This window comes from Hetaerina americana, unplaced genomic scaffold, assembly GCF_022747635.1.
Source record: "Hetaerina americana unplaced genomic scaffold, ioHetAmer1.1.p SCAF_20, whole genome shotgun sequence".
Classification (NCBI taxonomy): domain Eukaryota; kingdom Metazoa; phylum Arthropoda; class Insecta; order Odonata; family Calopterygidae; genus Hetaerina; species Hetaerina americana.
Window position 1 is genome coordinate 629,423 of NW_027286764.1, and position 27,360 is coordinate 656,782.

A 27,360-nucleotide genomic window follows, 5' to 3' on the forward strand; every position below is an offset into this window, starting at 1 on the left:
ACAGAACAATCCTTAAAATGATTTACACTTTGGGCATTTATAAAATATTAGGGAACTTTCCGAACAGTAAGCACACACACCATGATTAAGTTATAAAGCAACAGAAGTGACCCTTGCTCATTGTTACAGTTACTCAACAACGAACATAAAAGAGGCACATTCACTTCATTCAAAGGCAAGAATCCAATGAAAAGGCTGTAAGCCAAGTGCAGCAACGGAATTAACCAGTTTCAAGGAACCAGTCCTCATATTTCAATGCCTCTTAAATGGAAAGAATACCTTTATGCCAAGATCTAATGTGGTAACTAAGGAAAACCCTGGCATAACTAAACACCTCTTTTAATTTTGCAAATTTAAATCACATGCAAATGTTTTGAACATCCATTTGACCAAAGAGCTCATAGTCACATCACAAAAATAATTAAAACATCACTCTCATAACTGTACACAAAGTCACAGCAATGGACCCTCACACCATACAACTTCTGTGCTAACAAGTACCTCATATATATATATGTATGTATGTATGTACATATGTGTGTGTGTATGTTTTTATATAATATACACACACACACACACAGACACATATCAACCATATATATATATACATATATATATATAATTGGCATTTACATATTCTTGTTAACTCATAACATAAAAAATTTGGAGGGCAATAGAGAATTAAATAAATACACATCTATGATAAAATTATGCATCACCAATGGCCTTTCAGAAAAATCCCACAGTTTTCAGCATCGAATTGATTACTTAGTAAATATAATGAGATTAAACGCCATATCCACCTTCCTACATCACTATAATACAGCATAATGCATGATTTCACAGCAAAATAATTTGTGCAACATTAAGAGGCTCAACTTCCTGTACATCACCTAAAAATTTAAGTTAAATTGATGAATAAGAAAATGGCTAACACAATTTTTTAACACTGTAAATGTTATATTAACTAGACAAATAAATTCTAGATGCAATAACAATATGTCTACCTATGAGTAAAGATCGAAATTTCCAAAGCCAATATTTTAGTCATTTTAAAATGCTTACCGCAAGACAACTAAAACATTATCAAATACAGATACATTTACAACAGTATTTTCTAACTGATAAAAAATGACACTTCACACCAATCCCATGAGGTATAACCAAACAAATAAATTGCCATTATATTAAATGCTACATCAGACACAAATTGCCACAGCAAATACTTTGCATAACATGCACTAGGGACATGGGAATTTATTACCAGTTAGAGCTGTAATACTACAGAAGTTGCACTGAACTACCCTTTTGTTATAGTTTTAATCAAGGAACATTGCACATCTTTGGTAAAACCTTGGAAAATGTATTGTATGAGAAAATGTATTATTTATCTAAAACTGACGAATGAGTAGCCCTGACATGCATTGACACAACTCTTGAACAGCATGACTGTAATCTAAAAAAGATCAAGTTAGCAAGACAAAAAGAACGGAGAGTGAATAGCGACAAAAAACAAGATCATACCAAGGCCAATTAAGACTCAAGTCACCGTCTCCAGCAGAGCTGACCATTGTGAGTGGGGGAGGGGATACCGCTATACTCGCTGCCGAGGAGGGCGGGGTGGGGATGGGTGTCCAAGAGGACATGAGAACAAATCAATGGCAGTAATTCGGCAAGACCTTTTTGCATAAGGTATCCATCAATTTTAATGACCAACATAATGAAAATGTCTGCAATGACCCCTTTCATAGTTTGGTCAGTATTAAACTGGCACAAAACTAACATGAATTGCAGCCAAAATCATGCTGATATTAGGCACACTAAAGCAAAAGGCAATTTACCAAGCACTATGCCCAAAAACCACCCTTAGTGACAAATGTCATGTTCAGAATAATATATTCCTATATTTTTATATATATCATATATATTACATAAGGCTTTTGAACATGAAAATGCCATCTGTTAATCTATATATAAATATGACTACAGATTTAGTCTTAATGTTTGCATACAATTGTACTTGTCTTTGAAATACACAACAGGTAAGCAATAACCTATACCCAGAATCAGTGCATGGACCTACAATATTAAAAACTTCATCACTGAAGTGTGGTTATCAAAAAACCTAATCATATAACAAAGCCACTTAGTAAGGCTAGCTGATTTACTACCACGACAGCACACCTCCCTCAAATTCAGGAACCAGTTAGTAAAAATGGGACATACACAATTAATAAACATCATTGGAAATTCACCTACAAACACCAGGACAACTCATCTACTTGCATGTGAAAGAGGACCGAAGTAATGTCTCTCCCACACACTTTAGCTTTCAACTCCAAAAATATTTGTTTATTTTACATGATTAATATAATCACTACATTATCACCGAGTGCGCATGGCGATGGGATTAGAACCATTGATTTTCCCCACAAAATACATCAAATAATAATCAAAAGTGAAAAAAGTATATTTTCATAAGATAAAACCTGGCATCCCTATTCTTTTTAGCACTAAGAATTTGCTATTTAAATATCACAACTATTGACTTCATATTTTACAAACCAACCCCCACTTCCTTTCCACTGGACTACTCGAGCAATCACACCCTCCATGCTGTTCGAAGGCTTTAACTACATGTATAACAGACTGGAACTCTCACATACATTCATTTTCTCCATTTCCATGACATGCACAGGAATAAACGTTGGAAATGCTTTTTAATAGGAAGCAGTGCAAGCTTTGAAGGCATACTTAGTCCCAAACAAATGCAACCTATTACTTATCAGCCAAATTGCTTGAGCAACAATCATGCACACTTGCCTTCTTTCCCAAATGTTACAGAATTAAAAGGCATAAAACTCTCACAGTGCACAAACACACCGTCACACTCAAAGGCATACAAACAATCACATGACATTATTATTAATACAAACACACACACACACACAAATATATATATATATATATATATATATATATATATATATATGTATATATATATATATATATATATATATGTATGTGTATATATATATATATATATATATATATATATATGTATGTATATTTATATATATATATATATATATATATATATATATATATATATATATATATATATATATAAAAACAGAGGCACATATTTTGTGACATGGAAACAGCCCGAAAATTGTGATTAATCACAAAAATATTTACACAAAAAGAGTATAAGTAGTTTGAATGCTAAAAATGCCACACCTACGACATTAATGGTATTTGGAGTTAATAAATTACACACTAAAATTCCATAATTAAACAAATTACTATGAGAAAGGCAACAGTTTCAGTGAAGGCCATGTTGGCCAAATGTTAATCCTTTAAATCACAATATGTACAATGTTTGCTAAAAAATTTCACTAAGCAGCAATTTCTTTAAGAACCATTAAGACTGTACAAAAATATCAACCATAGAAAACGGTGATACTATGAACACCATGAAGCATACTGCTACAAGTGCAAAGAGTTTGTGTCTTCAAAAGTGAGCCAACCTTGCCAAAGGAAAACAAGATTGTAACAAAACCTTTGACCAAATAATCAAGAAAGGTATTCAATGTATATAGTTTACATTAGCATAAGCCTAGAGCAGTCAATTAAGAACTAACAAAAAATGTCAAAAGAATTACAAACCATTTAAAAAATTTCACTTTCTATACAACATGACCAAAATTAATTAAATTAGAGACCAATCAATCAATTAAACTTAATGTCACGAGAATCCATCAATACTTCATCATTTTTCATGATGTAACAATCAAGGTGCACGGAACATGATAAGAGTCAAAACCTTTTCGACAATAAACACATTGTATACATGCATAAATGTTTATCTATATGTAATAATTATTCAGCAAACCAACACGCACCCACCAATATATATATATGTATGTGTGTGTGTTTATATATATATATATATATATATATATATATATATATATATATATATATATATATATATATATATATATATATATATATATATATATATATATATATATATATATATATATATATATATATATATATATATATATATATATATATATATATATATATATATATATATATATATATATATATATAAACACATACACATACATATATATATATCTATAAAACAGCAAAGTATGCCTTGCAAAAAGACATTAAATATAAAAAATAACTAGACAAAGTATAAACACAGTAATAATGAAGATGAGTTGAGGAATAGTTTTGACATCTCCCCATGCTTGATGATGGCTTATTCAGCAAACCAGAGATGTGGCTGGTATTGCGATTTGGCAGGGCTGAGTGGCCCATAACCATATGAAGCTGCCACCTGAGGGTGTGCTGGGAAGACAGCTGCTGGCTGCATGTGCGCAGGGAGGGGGTGCGAGGCATGTGTGGCCAGCACTGGTCGGGCACTTGCGTGGTGCGCAGGAGGGGGAAGGGCCCTGCAGCAAATGAGAGAACACACAAAATTTAGAGTTAATGAGAAATAATATCTATGAGAATATTAAGGTGTATTATGACACATAATTTAGCATCAACATAAAATCAAAGGTTAATTTAAAAATAACTACTATCACACTACTTAAAAGCTAGGTATTTTGCTGGCTAAGAAGTAAAAAAAATCACTAACCCCAACTAATGTTACTTTTAACTTCTCGAATAAAAATATTTAAATTCTTGGTACAGAATGTATTGTCTATGTGATTTATCAGTGGCAAACATATCCGCCTAAATGGCATCAGGGAAAGTTTAAGTGACTCTTCTTGCATGCAAAGAAAAAACTCACACCATCAGCCTGTTGCAGCCAAGAAAAAATTGTTTTAATTACAATTTCTTTGATTTCAAGGATGAAAATATGCTTTGATATGCATGTAGTAATAGTAGTAGTATTTAGGGGAGGCGACTGACAGCTGAGGTAATTTTCGCCATAAGGGATGGACAGGAAAGGATGAAGGGGGAGAGAAACCCAGCGTCGGCATTAGCCTACTCTTTACGAAAGGCGCCTAGGGGTCTGCAGCTTAACGTCCCATCCGATGGACGGCGTACTCACTCAAAGTGCCCTCCACAAAGCACCTCAAGTAAGGTTGGGGATACTTCTGAAAAATATTCAACACCGCCAGGATTTGATATGCATGTACTCCTCTTAAAGAGATATCAGAGACTCCTTGGTAGGATAATAAAGTTTATTTCCTAATAAATGCTTCATTTAATGTCATAACTAATATCTCAAAAAACTTCTGCAGCTATAAGCAAGATTGACACCATTTAAATTACACAGTAGAACCTTGGTTAACCTCTTGGTGTTACCAAGGTTCCCAAAGTAATTATTACAATTCTTTTTTGTTATCACAATAGCATTCATATTTCCAGTTGCTTTATACTGTGATAGAAGGCAAGATAAACATGATCCACAATCCTAAACAATGTACACATAATTTGTTTTGAATGAACCTTGTACATTATTTTTTTTCCCAAGTAACGCATCATCGTATTTTACATTGAAATATATGAGAAAATTTCTTTCACTAAATGAGTGTTTTGCTTTAAGAGAAAGATGAAGGAACGAATTACCCTCGCTGTAAGACGTTCCACTATAATAGCAACAAGACCAACCAGGAGTAGGTTGCTTCATTTGACGCTCACTGCATTTCCCAAACTAGAGAATACAGTCTCATTTTACCTGATTCACAACTAAATTGAGTTTTATAAAGTCATCAGTTCAACTTGACATGAAAAGATGGACAACCCTGCCTTACTCCTCTTCCTAACACTGCCCATCTTGACTCTCCATTCCCCACTCGCACCTGAGCAGTCTGAGACATATACAGGCTGCAGATTGGCCTCCTGTCCCTCGAATCTATTCCTCTTTTCTAAAATACATTCATCGATTATACCCAATTCACTCTCTCTAATGCCTTTTAATATGTGATACAACACTAAATATTAGAAAGGCCTCAGCCCAACTATATTAAAGCTGAACTGGATTCTACTCTGGGTGAGTCTGCTCCTTTGTTTACAACAGTAAAGTATTGTGTGGCAGAATTTAAACGAGGCTGTACCAGCTGTCAAGACAAGCATCGCATTGGTTGACCAAATGAGGTGACGACTCCAGAAACGGTGAAGAAAATCCACAAAATGATACTGGATGATTGTCGGCTGAAAGTGCACAAGCTAGCAGACATTTCAAAAAATGTGGTACATCGCATAATAACTGAAAATTTGGACATGAGAAAGCTGTATGCAAGATTGTTCAAACTCAAGCAAAACCAGTGTCATGAAGATGTTTCAATTGAGTGTTTTTCACAGCAAAAAAGCACAATTTTTGCACCATTCCATAGCCATGGACAAAACATGGGTCCATTAGTTCACATCCGGGACAAAAGAACAATCAAAACAAATGATTCAAAGGGGAGAACCGGCTCCACAGAAGGCGAACACTATTTCATCTGCAGGCAAGGTCATGGCGTCAGTTTTTTGGGATGCACGTGGGATAATTTTCATTGGCTATCTTGAAAAAGGAAAAACTATCAACAGCAAGTATTAAGCTATCTTATTGCAATGTTTGAGCGAAGAAATCAAGCAAAAGTGGCCGCATTTGCCTAAGAAGAAAGTGTTGTTTTATCAAGACAATGCACCAGCTCACAAATCCATTATTGGAATGACCAAAATTCAAGAATTAAAGTTTGAATTGCTACCTCATACCCTGCATTTGCCAGATTTAGCTCCTTTGAATTTTTTTCTGTTTGCAAACTTGAAAAAATACCTCAGTGGTCTAAGATTTTTCCAAACGTCCAGAAGTGTTGAGGAGCAAGACAGTTCTTAATATAAAAAGGGTATTGAAGTTATTCAAACATCGCTGGGAAAAGCATATAGAGCTGAAAGGAGATAATGTTGAAAAATAATTACATTTTTTTCCAAAAATTTTTTGATTTCTTTGTTGGGTCGGGTACTTCTGGGACCAGCCTCATACTTTGAGAGCATTTGTTTTCATTCTCATAATCATTGTGTAAGTACAAATTAATGATTCAAACTTTCATGGTAAATGTGCCAATAATACATATTATAACATTGATTTCATTCTAAGATTATCCTTCGGAGAATTTCTTGTCCTAGTTGACTATTTAATCTAAATTTAAAAGACTGATGTCACCCTCTGTAAATGAATTCTATTCAACACAAAAGATGTTAACAATCATGATGAAAAATTAGACCATATAAAATTATCAAAGTAATAATGCAAAGATACTTAACAACCAGTTTTGGAAGCATATTATTTTAATGCCAGAAAAGGAAAAGATGATTATCTATCATTTCCATTTACATACATGCACATGGACTCTTTACATGCCATTATTGGCACCAGGTGCATGAGTTTTTGAAAATTGAAAGGGGGGAAGAGGGAAATGTTTTGAAAAATGAACAATGATCAAGTTTGTGGCTTTATCTTTTACTTCTCCTTATAAGATTCTATTCCATGCTTGCTCCTTGTTTACCGTGCTTCTTCCTACCTTTTTACTGAATATTGATTGCCATCTCTTGCTGTATCTCTTCCCCTCCATTACTAATTACCCTACAACTATCCTTCCATCCTACCTCACACAACGCTAAAATTTCCTAATTTCGCTGTCCTCAACATCACCCTAACATTCCAAGTCCCCATTCCACCCGGATAACTTCTCTTCAGTGTATTCTTTCCTGCTGCTATCAAATTGGCTTTGCACAGAATTTGTGTAATGATGACCATGAAAACCTTGCATCTCCGGCAGCCAGGCACCTAGTGTGTTGAGTTGCATCATCACCAAACTTTCTACTTTGATCCATTTACATCATAGAAGAGGGAGGTATTTAATTGAAGTGGTTTCCGGATGCCTTCCTTAATAGTGTTTTTAATGTGGCACCATTGCTCAATGGCCACCTCACCGTGATCAGATGCTGAAGGGCGGGCCACCTCACTGAGGAGTAGACACTGTGTGGATAACCTTCTTCTGGCTCCTAACCTTCGACCTATCTGGCATGGGTGAGCCTACCAGGAGCAGTTATCATATCCCCACCAGCATAACTCTAGTGGCCATTGGAAAGCACAAGCCCTTCCACCACGTCAAGGTACATGGGGGAGGCAAGCATATAGATAATGAATGCAATATTAGTGATAATAATATTTTGGTATTCCCAAAGCATATTAAACATTTTTATTTCATTCGGAAGCCACAATTTTGAAGACTGAAGTCATCTAATTTTTTCATACCATGGAAAGTATGTTGAAATATCCACAAAGGTAACCTGTTGAAGAAGACACCTATAAGAAAAACTATAATATCTTTACATGCATTGGGTTCAATGCTACAAATTAACAATATTTCTAATTTTGCCATGCAATAATCACAAGAGAATTCCAAATATTTTGGGGAAAAAACCACATTAAAAATACAAATTAAACTTTCAGGTATTGTACCAGACTATGAGGTGAATCGACATCACAAAGGTCGTCCATCTATACACCCTGGGTAGGTTTGATTTCCCAATTTTTATCCGTAAGATTACCCACATATCACTTTTGCATTTGAACAATGAGGATTAGGTTTTTGGATGAAATGGATAGTAATTTCTCTAATGTGCCACTAAGTCCAAAAATAAATCTCTAAAACATTTCATGGAAGTGTAAAAACAATAGGAAGGATTCTGCAAGCTAATAAAACAAATATTAACACTAAAACATAATCAGAATTTGCATAAACAACACCCATGGAGGTTTCATGTTTAAGTCATAATTTTTAAGTGAGAGACAAAGCATTGAAAACGGAGCAAGAGCTGCTGCCATGCCCATTTCTTGAAATGAATTACGATTTACACCGTTACTCAGGTAGTACGAGGTCTGTAAAATAAATATGCCAACTGAGGCCATAAAAATTTCATTTTGCAAAATTTAATCTATATTGAATTCGTCCCCTTCAAAGAACTCTCCATTCATTGCTATGCATTCTTATTCTATCTTCTTCATTCCCACTTTTGTTTAAAGCACCCTTTGGAAGTCCTCTGCATTTAGGCTTTTTAGTTTTATCGCCATTTCTTGCTTTATTGTGTCTTCCACATCTTCCCAGTGATGTCCCCTCATCACATTTTTGCATTTTGGGAATGAGAAAAGGTAGCAGGGGGCGAGATCTGGCAAATAAGGAGGATGGTGATTGAATTTTTGCCATAAAGTGGCGAACAATCAATGCAGAATGTGCATTGGTGCATTGTCATGGTGAAGGATCCATCCATCATGTTCGTTTAAAATAGTGTGCACTGTTGATTTTCCTCAACTCAGTTCATCAGCTATCATTCGGACTGTTTTTCCATGCGACCACACACGATCAATGTTGTCATCAACACAGGTGGTTGAAGGTCATCCCGGGCTTGCATTATCCGTGGCGTCTTGTGGGCCATTTTGAAAACAGATGTTTCCTTCAGAGCATGATCACCGTAAACAGGGGTCAACATTTCAGTAGTTTCTTGATAACTTTATCCGAACTTCACCAAAAACTTCAAGTTGATTCATTGCCATGTGATTTCTTAATTTCCATTTACAAGGAGCAGTAAAAGAGCAAGGACAACAGAAACGAACATAACTGGCACACCATACGCACAGCTCGACGATCCGCCAATCACAGACGGCTCATTGGGCCTCGGGCGACTAGCACGGCCACTAGCGAGCGGGGCCATAGTCCGGGTCATAGCTGCCAGATTGCACCAGTTTGCGAGTTTATTGGACAGACCTTGCATATGCCGGTGGAGAGATGAGCTGCTATATGAATAGAAACATTTAGGTTTTGCCCATTTAAAATGGACACTATGAATGCAAAGAAATGAAGATTTTGGAGGGCTGATCCTAAGATTTTACCGAAGTCAGAGCAGAAGAGTGTCAACATTTCTCAACATGTAATGAGTGTTCAATTCTATCGAAACAAGAGAAAATAACATGAGCAGCACCTACACATGTGAATGTGGTTTCCATGAAACTACTTGTGCATGATTTTGATTCTGCATTCCAATTGACTCAGTCGTGAATGCTTTAGGGCGCATGTCTGACATGGCCTTAATATCATACTTTGGTGTTAACCAAGGTGGAGATTTAGTGCACAAATTGGGTACACTTCAGGAAAGGTAGAATATTAAATTCATGGATAAAATCATTAAAATGTATGGCTAGGGGTCTAGTGGCCCTTCTCTGTCCGTTAAATAAGTCTAAAGACCGTGGATTAAAAAGGATGTTAAAACATGGGTGGTTTGTCATGAATAATAATTAACAGGCATAATTGCCCATCGGAGAGCTCTTGCGGGTTGCCAACAGAGGCTCCCCTGCATCAGCAAGTGGGCTTGGGCCTGAGTTGGTTATTAATGCCCCAGTGGCCAACCAAATCCCGGCATTGTGAACACCTTTAAGGGCTATCATATAAGACTCTCATCCTGACGAGTCTACTCTGCCACCGTAGTCCAATTTCGAATTGCCCAAGGCTGGATACAATAAAAGCATGACAGTGCAGTCTGCTCCCCATATACAGTGACCTAAAAACCGGGAAACATTGAGGGTTTGATGACACCTCTCGTGTATTACACAGACTCTCGTGTATTACACGGATATGCTCCCGCAAGTTTAGTTTTTAGCCAAGGATTATTCCTAGGAAACGGACACACTCAACATATGGGAGATTCCTGCCATTCAGGCTTAAAGTCGGCGGAATGTGGTGCCTGCGAAGATGGTGGAAATAAACAGATTTTGTTTTCTACATGGAGCAACAAAAGCCGTTCCTTCACGACCAGTCTCCAAACTTACTTAGGATCACCTGGGTTTGCATGGAGGTGTTTACCAGTCCTATCACGTGGCAAAATATGGCTAGGTTGTTCACAAAGAGCAATGCCATCACAGGTGCATTGATGCATTCCGTCATGTTGTTCATGGCAATGGCAAATAACATCACGCTCAAAACTGATCCCTGAGGTACCCCATTCTCCTGTATTGAGGATCGTAGTACATTCCAGGCCTTACTTAAAAGAAACGGTTGGTTGAAACATTTTTAATTAGTAGGGCCATATTGCCCCTAAATACCAACTTATGCGATGTGTTTAAAATTTTGTCGTCACACTACATTGAAAGTCTTCTCAAGGTTGAAGAAGACAGCTACCAAGTATTGGCGCAGTAGAAAGGCTTCCTGGATGACACTGTTGGCATGCATCAAATGGTCCATTATGCATATCTCTGGTCGAAAACCTCACTGAGCAACAGAAAGGAGCGGCTATCTCTCCGAGCACCAAACGAAAGGTCTGTTGGCCATTCTTTCCATCAATCTGTACAGGCAATTGGTGAGAAAGATGGGACTACAGCTATTCGGGTCATTTTTGTCCTTGCCCTGCTTCGGAATAGGCATCACCACGGACTACCACCAGGAGCTTGGGAAACTACGCTCAACCTACAACTGGTTGGGGGTATTGAGAACCTCACCCAACGCTGATTCCGGAAGATTTCAGACACATGCAATGTGGATATGGTTCACTCCTGGCAAGGTGTTATAGGAGTCTGTGATGGTTGATTCCCAGGGCAAGAAGGGCACAATGTATTCTGTCAGAGCTTGAGCCCTACCAAAATTAAGAGGGACTCTCTCGCATTGCCTCTACGTTAACAAAGTCTGTGTCGGAAATGACAAATAGCAACTTTGTGATTCCACTGAAAAATTTTTAATGTGAGCCGACCTGGGTTTTGACGTTTAACGTCATCTTCAGGTTGAACGTATAAACCCGGGTCATCTCGTAAACTGGAAGTGTTCCTACTGCCGAGCGTCTGTCCATAAAATCTCTAAAATGGCGTCGGACATTGAATTTTTAAAGGAAGAATTGACTAAGTTAAAATCTGAACGCAAACGTACTACTGAAGAGCCTAAAAGTGCGGCTACTTTTGCAGACTTTTAAAGTCTGCTAATGCTCAAGTTCAGCCATTGCTTAAAGAGAAAAAGCCTACCGTTGGTGCTCCGGAACGTCCGCAAACTCGTGCCTGCAAACGGAATGCATCTCCAGTGCCTGTTGCGTCCCCTGTTCAACCCCAATCTACCTCTGTATCTTCTGCATCTACCAATGAAATCCTCGTCACTCAACTGAATGAATACACTGGTGAAAATTCTTCTGTTAGCCAATCTTCTTACCTTTCTAGTGACGGCTTTAAAGTTATACAACATAAGCGGCGACGCCGTACACCCATCATGGGTTCCTCTGATAAAAAGTGCTCTATCTCTGGCATTAATCGCCGTTCTCACGTGCATGTTTGGAATTTTCATCCTGACACCACGACAGAAGCAATTATGTCCTATCTGAAGGACCAACTGCCCGAGCTCCCCGATACATCAGCAGATATCGAGCAGCTTAAGGTATCCAGAGGTAATTATGCCTCTTTTCATATCTCGATTGACGAAGATCTCCGTGAAAAGCTCCTGTCCCCAGAGTTTTGGCCAAAAAATATTTTCCTCAGTAATTATTTTTTTCCGAGATCCCGCCGGAATTCTCCGGAAGATTAGTGCACCAATTGAAAACTCCCAAAACCTCAGGTAGTTCTACTTCTTTTTCTGTCAACTTCCTCGTGTTAAATGTTCAGTGCCTAAGAAACAAGATTTGTGACCCGGAAATTTACTTGAACTCGGCAAATTATGATATTCTGTGCCTTTCTGAACACTGGTTACATGAGCAAGAAAGTGATCTATACCAAATAACGGGATATACTCTTGGCTCAATCTACTGTAGAAAATCCTTCAAAAATGGTGGTGTATGTATCTATTTAAAAAACTATCTCACGTGTAAACGGTTGGATTTACATCGTTTTTGTATGGATCTACATTTTGAAATTGTTGCCGTGTACCTTAAAGGACTGAGATTAATTGTGGCATCTATTTATCGTTCTCCTAATGGAGACTTTGATGTGTTCTGTGAACAGCTTGAGAAGGTTTCAACTTATCTTCAAAACTTTCACGCAACTATCGTTATAGGAACCGATTTAAATGTTGACATGGGTTGCCTTTCAAGGAGTCATACTCAGCTAGACATTCTTCTCAGGGGCTTGGATTTATATTGTGCTAATTCGGAACCGACTAGGTTGAATGCCTGTCTTGACAATGTAATAACTAATACTGATAAATCCGACTGTATTCTCAAAGTCTTTGACCCCATGCTCTCTGATCATTTTGCAATCTCCTTTTCATGGCACCCTAAGCTGTGTGTAAATAGCTATAACAAAACTTCCAAAACTGTGTATGTTAGACAGATGACTGTACACCATGTCTATGACTTCATAACTTTGCTTAATAATACTGACTGGGATGCCCTGCTGACCTATACTGATTGTGAAAGAAAGTTTGCAACTTTTTTTAGTCATTTCCTGTTATTGTTTGAATGTGCATTCCCAAAGAAATTAATTCAGCTGAAACAGAAGCCCAATCTACAGGCAAATTGGTTTAATATTGACCTTGAGAATAAGAGAAGGAATTTACTCAACTTATATAAACAGTATAAGCTATGTGGTAGTGATGATCTTAAAAAAGCCTACAATAACCAAAAGAAGGACTACTATACTGAGTTAAGATTGGCTAAATGTCAAGCCAATGTTAGCTACATTAATAGTGCATCCAACAAATGCAGAGCAGCCTGGACTATCATTAAAAAAGAAACAGAATTCAGTAAAAACTCTGATGATGTTCCAATAGACTCTGAATCTTTTAATAACTACTTTATTAGTTCGGTTGACAATATTATAGCTGATATAAATAATATTAATCAAACCTCAGCTGACACTGCTAATAACCTATTATGCAATACTCCCACCACCAATTCTATATTTAGATGGAAAGAAGTTTCTCAGATAGACATAATTAAAGTAGTGAAAAAGTTCAAGAATTCTAATTGTAAAGATATGTTTGGGCTTTCAAATAATTCAATCAAATCTGTAATTGACTGGTTAGCATACCCTCTTGCTATTGTCATTAACTCTTGTCTCCAGTCTGGTTATTTTCCTGATCAGTTGAAGTTTTCCAAGGTCATTCCTATTCACAAACGTGGTGATATCAGTTCTCCAAACAATTATCGTCCTATTACAATTATTTCTCCACTTGCAAAAATCATTGAATCAGTTGTATTTACCCAAATCCTGGACTATTTTGAATCTTTAAACCTATTTACACCGACTCAGTTTGGTTTCAGACCCAACAAATGTACAACCCAAGCTGTTGAATATGTTATAAAGCAAATCATTAAGGCTTATGTAGGTAATCAATGTTTGGCTCTCTCATTATGTGATCTCTCTTCGGCTTTTGACTGTGTTAATCACAAAATTCTCATAAATAAGTTGAAATATTATGGTTTTAAGGATACTGAACTAAAATTTATTTCTTCCTACTTATCTGATCGTAAGCAGTCAGTTTATGTAAATGGTAAACAGTCAAAACCATTAAATATTAAATATGGTGTGCCTCAGGGCTCTGTGCTTGGACCTCTTTTATTTCTAGTCATGATTAATGACTTGTGCCCCAATATGATTACTGACTGTGTCCTCTATGTGGATGATACTACTTTCCTACATAGTTCCCCCATCATTCTGATGCGATGAATAGAGTTCCTACTATACTTAAAAAGGCAGTGGACTGGTTTGCTGCCAACAATCTCCATATGAATCCCAATAAAACTCAGCATCTTATATGCACTCTAAAATGTGCTACACCAGACACTGTCCCAGTGAAACTGCTGGGATTTTATATAGACTCCAAGTTAACATGGAGTACTCATATTCTATACATTAGGAAGAAACTTGCCCGAGCCTTATTTCTGCTCAGGAAATTGAAATTATATGTTAGTAAGGACTACTTAATTAATGCCTACTATGCATTCTTTCACTCAAATATTACTTATGGCATTAGACTTTGGGGGCATGCATCTGATATTAAGCAAATCTTTGTGATGCAGAAAAAGGCCGTCCGTACCTTATCTAATTCATGTCCACTTGAACACTGTAGACCTCTCTTTTTAAATTTAAAAATTATGACTATCTACAATTTATATATATTCTATTCATTAGTTCATGTAAAAGAAAATACGAGTATGTACTCCACTAGGGCTGACGTTCACAGCCATAACACCAGAGCAAAGTCTAACATGGATTTTCCATACTCTAGGCTAGATAGGACTTACAAAGTTGAAGGTCTACCTATCAAATTGTTTAATATGCTTCCAAAATCTGTAAAGTCAGCCCGCAATGTAGTGTTCCGCAGGGTGCTGCGTGATTGGCTTACCTCCAATCCGTTATACTCAAAAAGGAGTATTATGAGCTCGACTTTACTAGCCTAAAAAAATAAGGTCTAGCGTGAGTAGAATACTAAGTGTATGTATGCAAATATTTTCAAATAAGTATTTTATGTGATTGTATATTGTGCTGTATACTATATTATCCAGGAACAACTGTATGTTCCTAAATGACGACATCTACCATATGTGAATATGATTATAAGATGAATAAAGTATATTATTATTATTAAAAATTTTTCAGTGGAATCACAAAGTTACTATTTGTCATTTCCAATATGAATCGATTCCATAAAGTTATGCTGGAAACCATCAATTAAAGCCTGTGTCGTAGCCTTCGTCACTGCTGGGCGAATATCTCGCTTATTCCAGGGGGTGGAGTCACCACCCAGCCAGCTATGATCAAAGGTGAGATGATGAATCAGCCCACCTGACATTGTGCAATGCATCGAAACAAATGTTGTCTTAAAAGTAAAAAGGCACTTCAATGGTGACCAGTCAGCAGAGCTGATGAGCCAGTTTTCCAGTGAATGAAAAAGGTTGCATAAAATGTCTTCTTTAGAGAGTAAAAGAGGAAAGTGGTCATTCCCACAGAGATCATGATGAGCGGACATCTTTGACTTTGGAGCTAGATTTCTTGAGTACATAGAGAGATCTGTAGAGATCTATTTGATCAAATATCACCTCTCCCTACGACCCACATCACACACTCCGTCCACAGATTTCCTCATTGAACTGACCCAACTCGTCCTCACCCAAAATGCATTCAAATTTAACAACAAAATATTCCTCCAAACAAAAGGCACTGCAATGGGCACAAGTATGGCTCCTGCATGAGCCAATCTTTTTACGGGAAAACTGGAACATACCTCTAACAAACCCTTAAACCACTCTTCTGTGCCTTCTACATTGATGAAATTTTCCTCCTTTGGTCCCACAGACACAAAACTTTATCTTCCTTCACATACTCTCTCAACTCCTAAGTATCTTTCCCTTTACCTACACCTGTTTCAAATATTACTTTCCTAGAAATATCGACATTTACCTGCAGTCTTCCTTCATTGATTTCACATTTTATTCACTGATCCCTTCGAAAATGTCAATTCAAGGTTTCCCACAGTGAATGTCAACACCAAGGAACAAGGAAAAATTTTAAGCCTGGTTCTCTCATGTATTAGTAGTCTCCAAACTAGCACCCTTTGGTTTTCCAGACTGAGACCCCTGCAGGCAATCGAGTCCTTTTGTTACATCTATAAAACTATTTCATGAAGCTTCATGTAAATAAATAATATTGGCAGGTAAATAAAAAATCTTCACAATTAAGAATACTCACTGTCGCATCAAGGCAATTTTGGCCCCTGTCGAGAAGGTCTGCAACCCTGCACTACCCACAGTGCTAACTATCTTGTGACTGAATGGAAGAGAGAAAAAATTGAGAAAATGAGTAATTAATCTCACAGATGACCAAAAATCAAGTACCAACTATCTGCCTGATTAGAAAGTCACTCACAACCAAATTTAAATTTTCAAATGCCAAGGGAAAACTGTGCCTTATAAGTAAAATCTGTCACATTTTATTATTGTTAGCTTAGTTTAGTAACTTTGAGAGGTAACCAACCTTGCACATACTTGCAATATATTTTCAAATCACAAAAAGACTTCTGTCTACTTCCTTTGAACAGGACAGCACGTTTATGAGGAAAAGTGAAAACAAGCAAATAACCTCAGAATGCTAGCATCCAGGCATATAACTGGGTCACCATCATTTTGAGAGGCATGGAATTAGCTCTATCAAGTAAAATACTCCCACACTTTCAAAAAACAAACAATGACTAAAAAATGTTAGACATATGTATTTACTTAAAACGTTTTCACATTTTTTTAAACATAAAAATTCTAAACATCACATCCACATATTTACTACCATGCAAGCCAGGAGAGGTGTGATTGATTATCAGTAACTGAATACAACTGATTACTAATCTAGGAGGTTAATGCGCCCTTTGAATAATGATGTTTTTGCTCCCTTCACACAGCTTCCAAAGATTGGTATTTTTAATTTTGTTCAGGGTGCCAAATGCTTCATATAGAGCCCAGATATGAACCAAAGTGGAATTACTCCTACCATTACAAAAGGGGGGCTGCACATTTAAGAGTGGTCATACAATTTTCATTTACATAAAATATATTATAAAAATTCAATTTGTTACTCAATTTCATCTTAAATGTGCAATGCTTAGAAGTACAAATGTCACTAATTTAAGACCAGTATTGAATCACCGGCAGTTGTTAGTAATTGAAATACGAGGGTAATTAGAAAGGTTCTCAGAATCACCACCAGATATCAGCGCCAGCACGAGTTTCCCAGGCAGTAACAGGTAATCCTTTGAGAGTAAACACTCGACATGTCAGTGCTTTGGGACGAGATCTGTGGTGCTGAAGCCTCTCTTTTGTTGTTCCCATGTAGTGATTTGTGAAGATGGAAAACAGTGAGATTAGAGCAGTGATTAAATACTTCGCAAAGAAAGGTATTAATGAAAGCAAAGAAAATTCATGCCAACTATGGGCCACTACCCCGGAAATTACTGCTTAAGTGCATAAAATGATCATGGACGATTGCCGACTGAAAGTGCGAGAAATTGCTGAAGCTGTAGTGATGGGAATATCACATTTTAACGGTAGATTTGGATATGAGAAAATTATCTGCTAGATGGGTGCCACAAACTAGGATCACAAATGCATGAGAATGGGAATTTCATATGACATGTTTGTGAGGAGAGTTCTGCAACGGCTCATACTCAAAACAACAGGACAATGACATTCAGGATGATTTGCAGTTGAAGTTGATATTACTACACGAAGATGGAATCCATTTGAATGTTACCACTGCAGATGAAATTTGGCTCCATCGCATTGAGGCAACACTAAGACCCAAAAAAATACCAAGTCATGAGAAAGTTATGGCCAAATCACTTTTCAATATCCAGGAAATGGTGTATCAGTACTTTGTAGTATTTCACACAACTATAACTGGACCATAGTACAGGGGTAATTAAAATACTCTCCCACCACATTAACTAATGCAAAACACCACATTTTGAAGCAGTAGGCAGGATCCTGCACCATGATGATGCACAGCTTTAAATCAAAAGTGTGGTGGCCATATATATTGCAAAAATCAATGTGAGTTGTGTTCCTCATCTGCCCTATAGCCCAGAGCCAGCCGCATGCACCAGTGCCCCCAAGTGAAGAGACACCCTCAGGAAAAACACTCTTTTGTCATCAGGAGCATTGGTGGAGGTTACCGAGGCAATTTCGAAGACCCTATATAAAAATGGCTTCCAGCATGTATTTGAAGATTAAACCAGTACGAGGGAGAAGACATCCAGGGGAGACTACTCCAAGAAGGGCCACGAAGCTTTGGATGATCAAAGCAAAAGAGCATGCTATTAGTTAAAAGGTATGTTGTTAAAAAGAATCATATTCATTCTTTAAAAAACAGCCCTTTAACTTAGAGGCTTCACCCTACTCACTTAAATTTTCAGAAGTTATTTCTAGCATTGGACTACTGACTGGAGGCCCAGGTTTGATTCCCAGGCAAGCCTCTCTGGGCACCCAAGGTATTGTGATTTTTTGGAGACAGGTCATTTGCCATAGGGCTTAGTACTGGGAGAACTCTGCCGTCACCCACCTAACTGATTACTGTGTTTAAGGCTTTTATATGATGATAATAACCACTACATATAGTTAGTACTTGCCCTTAATGGGATCACTTAGAGAGAAGAGCATAGAATACAATCAAGATGTATTTGCCTGTTTTTTAGATTTTGGAAAAGCATTTGATAGAGTAAACTAGGGAAAACTAATGAGTATATCGCAGAAAATATGAATAGATTGGTGGGACGGGAGGCTAATCCGCAACCTGTACATGTCTCAGACTGCTCAGGTGCGGGTGGGGGGTTGAGAGTCCAGATGAGCAGTGTTAGAAAGAGGGAAGGCAGCAGGCTTGTCCATTATCATCGCTACTGTTCAACGTACATGTGGCAGAAATGATTAATTAGGTTTGGCAAGAACTGGAGATACGAGTGAAAGGCGGCAGGGAATCCATAAAATCAGTCAGGTTTGCTGATGACGTATTTTGCATTACTTCATATGGAAAATAATTACTCACTGAACGAGTGTTCTGCTCAACAAGAAAGGTCACAGGACAAATTATGCTCATGGTACGAGGTTCCATTGCATTAGCCCCATTGTGTTAGCCTCATGGTAGGTCAGATGTCTACAAAATTAGATAAATTAAGTGTAAAACAGATGGATCAAAGACCATTTTTTTCCACAAACGATAAGGATTCAGAATGATGTTAACTAACCGCATTAGGGTGAAAAATATTTCGATCGAAACTAGTCTGATGTGTAATCACCCCCTGCCACACCCTGGTGGTGATTTGCAGGGTACTTTGTACTTGTGATAAAATAAAAAAAAATGTTGAAACAAACTTGGGGTTTGCTTGGCATTTCCTATCTGCCCAAGTGCATAGTTTTGCTTTTTATGCATGTTTATATTGAGCCTCTGATATGAAACTAATTCTCAGCATACTTACTGGGAAGACGTGTCGAGAAGTTCAGAGTTGAAAGAGAAGTTTTCTTTGCATCGTCCTCCTACACCAATTGATGCTTGCTTTAAAATCACTGTGTAGAATCTTAAATTCCCTCGACACTGGCCAAGCTTTTATCATTATATATTCTCGACCAATGGGAAAGCCTCAGCTTGGTTTTATTTCATGAAATCATACATACAATTGTTGATGACTTAAAATTATCCTTTTGAAGGTCTTTTAAATACTTTTCTGGTTGACCTATCAAATTTGAAGCTATCAAAATCCCATTTGGAAGAAGGATTTTTCTCAACATGATCAGTTTTATTTTTTTTGTCAATCATTGAATTGCTTAGAAAATGTAAACAGAAAAACATTTGTGTGCAGCTATTCGCCATGACAGCAATGAAGTAAAACTCTGAAAGAAACAACAAGTATGTTACGGTTTAACCTTGACCTATTCTTAATTTTCACCAATTTTCCAGTATATTTAAGCAATGTAACTTCGTAACATGAATGATTATTTACTTAGCAACGTAGTGATCGTGCGCAGATGCGCAGAAAATGTGCGTGGATGTGCGTGCGGGGCAGTGAAACTAATCTGGATCAGGGAGACAATGGGTACATCAACTCGCTACATTTTTGCCTTGATCTATTGAAATATTTATTTAACCATTTTCCATGGTTCTCTTTCCCTTAATTCTAGCTCCAAACAAGAATGTACGTTTTGAGAGATACTCGAGGCCGATAATTTGTGGAAATCCATTTGTAAAGCATGTAGGAATAATCAAAAAGACTGGCATACTAACAGGAAATAACTCATATTCTAAGTATTTACACCCAATTTACCATTAAAGCAAAGAATTTTTAAATTATTAAAAAAAATATTAGTATTATCACAAAAAAGTATTAATATGTATATTTATATGCAAAGTCTCTCCGCTTCTTCTTTCGTGCTTCTTAAGAATAAGTGTTAAAGTTTCATTCAATTTGCATTTCTCCCGAACATTTAGTTCATGCCTTAACTCATTCATTTCACCAAGAATACAATGCTGGATTTAAAGAAATTGTAAAATAAGGTAAGAATAGCTATCATCCACCTACACTAAGATTCAAACCTGGACCAAAAACACTATTGAGGACATCTCAGTAGCTTAATTGACTAAAAGCACTTGCCCGGATATCATAGAATCTGGGCTTGTATCCCAGTCTGGATAAATGATTAATGTGCTGCATATCATGAGAATTTGAATGGATCCATGGATTAGGTCGTCTAGCCTTACTTGTACTTATTGCAGTACTCACCCGGTCGGTGGGAAGGGGGTGACCTGATGCCCAGTAGGGAGGTAAGCTTGCTGTGTGTTGGTCACATAGACGGTAGGATGTCGATAGAGCTCTGGCTGGTGGTAAAGGGGTTGGCCTGCAGCTGCGAGGGGATGGCGGGGGGAGAGACGTGTCGTTCCAGGGATATGTGTAGCTGGCTGCGGTGAGGGATGGGTTGTCACATGTCGCCTGCAACACACCCAATACTTCATGTCATACTATCCTTTTCAATCCTACAAAACAATCACTGTAACATGCCCCACTGAAGGAATCATCTTCACCTTCATTGGTGAAGGTGATTCCTTCAGTGGGGCAACACATAGCTTGTAAAGTTATTTGATTTCATGGGTCTAGTGGTGTATCCATGTCCATAGTGATGAAATGACAACTACAGCTCATTGACCTTTTCTGAAACAGCTTTGGAATATGCCACATTATTTATGCTTTGGTCAACTGTTAGCAACTGAGGCCGACACTTGATGAATGACTACATTGGTACTTCATGAAGCATAAAGGCTTATCAGTTTAAATAAATTTTTTTCAGTCAAAAAAAATAAATAAGAACTCTCAAAGATATATTTTCTCCATTCCTTAGAAACTCTACTGTACAGCCAATCACCTGTGAGGATCACACTCATCGACACTTGTTGAGTGACAAGTGTGCAGTGCTGACCACTTACCCATAGCTTTGGTGCAGGGTAGCATGGGAAGAGTTAGAGGAGGAAGAGGCCCATGTTTTGGATGTCGAGGTGGCAGGAGCACCAAGCAGGTGTTGCTGGGCACTCGGTGGAGGTGCTTGAACTTCCCTCACAGCCACAGGAATCTCACGGTTTGAATGTGCTGCCGGAGGCTGAATATAGTCCTTGCGGCCTGAGAAAATGCAAAAAACTAATTGGTTAAACCATTGCAAACATAAGAGTAATCCTTTCTTAAGGGGTAGAGTTACCAAAATCTATGATGCATTCCTGATTTACCATGGGTAAACATGGAAGTCCTTGCATGGAACTGCCATGGCATTGCGAACAAAAAACATGAACTTTTTCACTACGCCGCCCAGCACCATATTGACGTCATACTTCTACAGGAAACATTGCTCAATCCCCACCTCTCATTCTATTCACCGCATTACTTTACACACAGACTCAATCGTAACTCACAAGGTGGAGGGGTTGCTGCTCTAGTTTGCTGCGATCTTCCGCACTCTCTTCTTGATGTTCCCATTCTCTCTTGTATCGAAGCTCTTGGTATTGCAGTCCATACCACACAGGGTGACCTTAATATATTCTCCATCTACCAATGCATAGGCAAGGCATATTGTTTGACAAAAAGTGATCTTTCGCGGATGGTTTCACCGCAAAAGAATGGCTTGTACATAGGAGACTGGAATTCGCACCACACGATGTGGTATTGTTCCAGGACAAATACGAACGGTCGGACCCTGCATTCCTTCCTTTTGCACAAGTCTGCGTATGATCCCGGAGGGAAACACACTTATACACTGCCTACAGATATTACTCGCCTATGAGTCTTTACTATGTCTTTTAATTTTAAATTTTCTTCATAGTATTAAGCCGCTTCACGGCCGGAAGGATCTCTTCCTCTGTCCTCTAAGTTATTTTAGTATTATTTTATCCGCTTCACGGTCTTGCTATCACCCGCTTCCTCTTGCCCAAGTGTAATTTCCCGCTGTAGGGAATCGGCAACCCTTGCCTCTGCTTCCTTTTTGTACCACTCTATGCTCAGAGTGTGCCGGTGGGCAGTTAGTGCTGTTAGTGACGTACTTTTTTTTCTAGTTTGTAAAAAGCCGTTCCCAGTCGGCTTTCCTTTCTTGTTAGATTAAGAATTCATATTTTATTCCTAGTTTTAAGTTTCACTTTCTCACAAACCGCACTTCCACCTCAGCCATGTTTCTTTCTTCAATGCCATGCGTTTCTTATGTACAATGACTGGTAAAAGTGGGACTTCACTCACCGGGACGGTTCATACTTGCCCGGTTGGGCAGTCAATGAACTTTTGTGTGAGTTATGTGCAAAGCTGAAAAAGACATGGCAAGGAAGTACAAAAGAGAAATTAGACACTGGAAAGCTAGAGGAATCAGGAAAATCTGAGGAAATGGAAAAACTATTACTGGAAAAGTAAGACAAGAATGGATCATAAGCAAGATGCTTGACAAAATGGAGGAAAGAAGAAGTTGGACATATACAAACACAGAAGAAAGTAGAAGAGAATAGAGGAGATATTAACTAACTCCGAAGAGAAACAGATAAGGCCAAATAAATACGGATGTGATAAGTGCAGCGGGATAGGACAATCAGATAAGGAAGTAAGATATGATATGATGTAAGTGACCTGAAATTTATAAGAAAAGTATGACCCAGCATTAAGATAGAAGTCAAAGATGATAAAACTATTATTGAACCAGAGGAGGTAATGACCAGGTAGAATGAATGCATAGAATTATTGATTGAATCCGAGAAAAGACCCACAAACAGTAAATTGGAACTGGAGGAAGTAAAAAAGGTGGTCGATGGCGGAAAAGGGTATGACATGCTTGAAATGTGAAGTAGAAGCATTTATAAAAGAAATGGGAAAAAAAGGAGCTAATGAATTACTGCTATACTACTGACAGTTCTCAACAAGAAAGGAAAGAAAGAATTAACAAATAAGAGCAACGAGATTTCTAAAAAGGGGTAATGGCCTGAAGACTTCAAGCAAACAGTAATGGTCCCAATAGAAAAGAAGAAAAATAGCAGGAAATATGTGGAACACAGAATAATAAGCCTGATATCACATGTGGCTAAAATAATATTCAAATGATCAATAGAAGATTTAATGGGTAACTACAGCATGTGATGGGAGACGAGGGGTAGAGACAAGAGATGCAATATGTCTGCTGAGAGTATTTGGTGAAAGAAACAGGGAAACAAACAAAAAGCATACATTATACTCAATGACTTAAAGAAAGCTTTTTATGTAGTCAGAAGGGATGAATTAATAGTGATTTTGAAAAAGCATGGATTTGAATGAAGGGAAACAAGGCTGATGAAAGACCTATGTCTAGGTCATGATGTCAGACTAAGAATATGTTGACAGATGACTAATTTTTCTCTAATACATACTACCTTGATCAAAAAGTTCCCGGAATAACCACCGTGTGGCGCTCCCATCGTTCCGATTTGAGTTCTGTTTTTTTTGTTAAATTGGTACATCTGTTGTTGATATTCCCTTTAAATCTTAGTGTCATAACTTGACATTTGCAAAAGTTACGTAGCCAAGAGTACATCTATCTCTGTGTGTGTTGGCGATTTTTTACAATTTCAGAAATGGATTTAAATTTGCAACAACGAACTTGTATTAAATTTTGCGTAAAAAACGGATTTAGGGGCGCACGGACGTTGGAAATGTTGGAAAAGTGTTTCGGCAACGATTCTCTAAAAAAACGGTCGTTTACCAGTGGCACGAGCGGTTCAGAAGTGGTCGTGAGTCAATCGAAGATGATGAACGCAGTGGCAGACCATCGACATCGAAAGTCGGTGAAAAAATTGATAAAGTAAAAGAAATGTTGGTCAATAACCGCAAATTAACCATCAGAGAAATAGCGGAGGACTTGAACATTGCCTATGGATCCGCCCAAGACATTGTGGTTAATGATTTGGGTTTCCGTCGTGTAGCAGCAAAAGACCTCAATTTCATGCAAAAAAGAGACCGTGTTGACGTCGCAAAAGACATGATTTGCGAGGCTGAATCCGATCCCACATTCATCAAAAGGATCATTACTGGAGACGAGACGTGGGTTTATGAGTACGACACGCAATCCAGACATCAGGCAAGTGAATGGCGTTCACCAAATGAGCCGAGACCAAAAAAACCACGTCGTTTTCAGTCAAAAAATAAGGCAATGCTGACGGTTTTCATGGATTACAACGGTGTAGTGCATCATGAATTTTTGCCAGAAGGCCAGACAGTAAACAAAGAGTATTATTTGGGCGTTATGAGACGTTTGCGTGAAGCAATTCGCCGAAAGAGACCAGAAATGTGGGCAGAAAACTCGTGGATTTTGCACCATGATAACGCACCGTCGCACAGTGCTATCATTATTCGTAATTTTTTGACGAAAAATGCAACAAATACCATCCAACAGCCACCGAATTCACCTGATTTGGCTCCCTGTGACTTCTTTCTGTTCAATCGAGTTAAAAAACCATTACGGGGAACGCGTTTTAGCAGCCGAGAGGAAGTAATGGAAAAATCGCAGGAAGCACTGATGGACATACCGAAAACCGACCGTAACTTTTGCAAATGTCAAGTTATGTCACTAAGATTTAAAGGGAATATCAACAACAGATGTACCAATTTAACAAAAAAAACAGAACTCAAATCGGAACGATGGGAGCGCCACACGGTGGTTATTCCGGGAACTTTTTGATCAAGGTAGTAGGGCATACATAGAGAGGTGCACATTGTTAAAGACATTTTACATTATAGTCATATGCCTCCATATAAATGTATGCATCTCTGCAGCCATCACAATATATGAACCTAGAAATTACCCGAAATGACTTTCAGACGTTGTTAATCAGGAGAGTTTACATGAATGTGGTGAAAGTTAGAGACTCATGCATGGCCTCTTTCTGAGGAAGGTTTCATAGGTAATTTTAAGAGAGAATCATTTTTTGGCACCTCAAGATTAATCAAGTTTTCCCAGGTTCAGGTGGCATTGAACATTGGTTTTATCGTAACAAATTTCAGTGGAATCACAAAGTTACCATTTTTCATTTCCAAGAAAGAGTTGAAGTAGTAAGGATTCCTTGAAATCCACTGGTAAAACGCCCATTGCATTTTTGCTTGATGCCTGCAGTTAGACTATTGCTATGACTTGCGCAGTTATTAATAAAATTGATTGTATGCTCAACAAGTGAAGGCAATGTGGTGGGTGAAAAAGTAACAATATTACCTAATAATAACCCATTCTAGTTGTGCAATTAAGAGTACGTCCTCCTTAAAGAGAAAAAGTGCCACCCACCTGTGAGAATACTTGATGACTGGGCATAGAATTCTCGATGAGCCACAGGGACCAAGTGGTCCTGTGTGGTCTCTCGCTTGTGGGCTGCCACAACTATGGAAGTGGGAGGTGCAGGCCCAATGTCGTGATGGGCAGCTGGAGGTGGTGCAGCGGTGGGAACATCACGGGCGTGGGCAGCAGGTGGAGGGGGAGCCATTTGATCCCTGTGGGACACACAGAAAGGGCCATTGCCAGAGGGGGCACTGGAGCCACCCCTGCCAAACACCATTTGCAGCAGGCCACCCTCCCACACCAGCACTCCCTCTGGGAGCACTAATGATGCTCTTCGAGTAAACCCGAGAGCAAAATGGAAATGACGGGCTAGAGTGTCGGCAGACTCCCACCATGATCACCCAATTCAAAAACCAAGGCACATCATGCTCAACACTTTTACAAACAATATAATTGGAAATAAATACAATACACCCTCAATCAATCCGGAACACATGGCTCCGGGGGTTATCCAGATTATCTGGGGTTTTAACAAATGTAATCCCATGGAATATTTTCTCTCTAATCTTCGGCACTGTTGAATGCCATCAACCTCTTAATGACTTTATCTGAAACACTGGAGCTCCATAGAATAAAAAAAGATCCCATTTAAATTTGAAACGCACTAATTTTTTAAAATATATCACCAATTTTCTCCAAATATTGAGCCTGTACTAATTCATAAAAACCTTAAAAAAGACAATGATAATGCTTTTACGAGGGTAGTTCGAAATGTTCTTGTTCGAATCACCACCAGATGTCAGCACTAGCACAAAGAGTTTCCCACAGTGTAATAGGAAATACTTGAAGAGTAAATGTAATGCATTAGTCCTCTGGGAATAGATTTGTGGTGTTGGCCTCTCTGTTGTTCTTCCCATGTGGTGATTTGTGAAGATAGAAAAACTTAAGGGCCGAGCAGTCATTAAATACTTGATAAAGAAAGGTATGGAAGCAAAGGAAATTCATTCAGACTTTCAGAACACTCTGGGGGACTCTGATCCTTCATATTCAACTGATGCCAAGTGAAGGGGACATACAAGTTTAAATTTG

General features: G+C 38.0%; 1 protein-coding gene across 2 annotated transcripts in view; it reads right to left on the reverse strand.

Annotated features, from left to right (window-relative positions):
- Positions 1-4,135: 4,135 nt before the first annotated feature.
- The window catches only part of Hipk (Homeodomain interacting protein kinase), a 105,556-nt gene continuing 82,331 nt past the window's right edge, over positions 4,136-27,360 (reverse strand). For both annotated transcript variants that reach the window (XM_071586110.1, XM_071586109.1), the window contains 5 exons: positions 26,281-26,483; positions 21,938-22,127; positions 21,240-21,446; positions 16,673-16,750; positions 4,136-4,472 (listed from right to left, as the gene is read on the reverse strand). In XM_071586110.1, the coding sequence (XP_071442211.1) occupies positions 4,280-4,472; positions 16,673-16,750; positions 21,240-21,446; positions 21,938-22,127; positions 26,281-26,483 (871 nt within the window). In that variant the 3' untranslated portion in view covers positions 4,136-4,279. The remainder of the gene's footprint in view (positions 4,473-16,672; positions 16,751-21,239; positions 21,447-21,937; positions 22,128-26,280; positions 26,484-27,360) is intronic.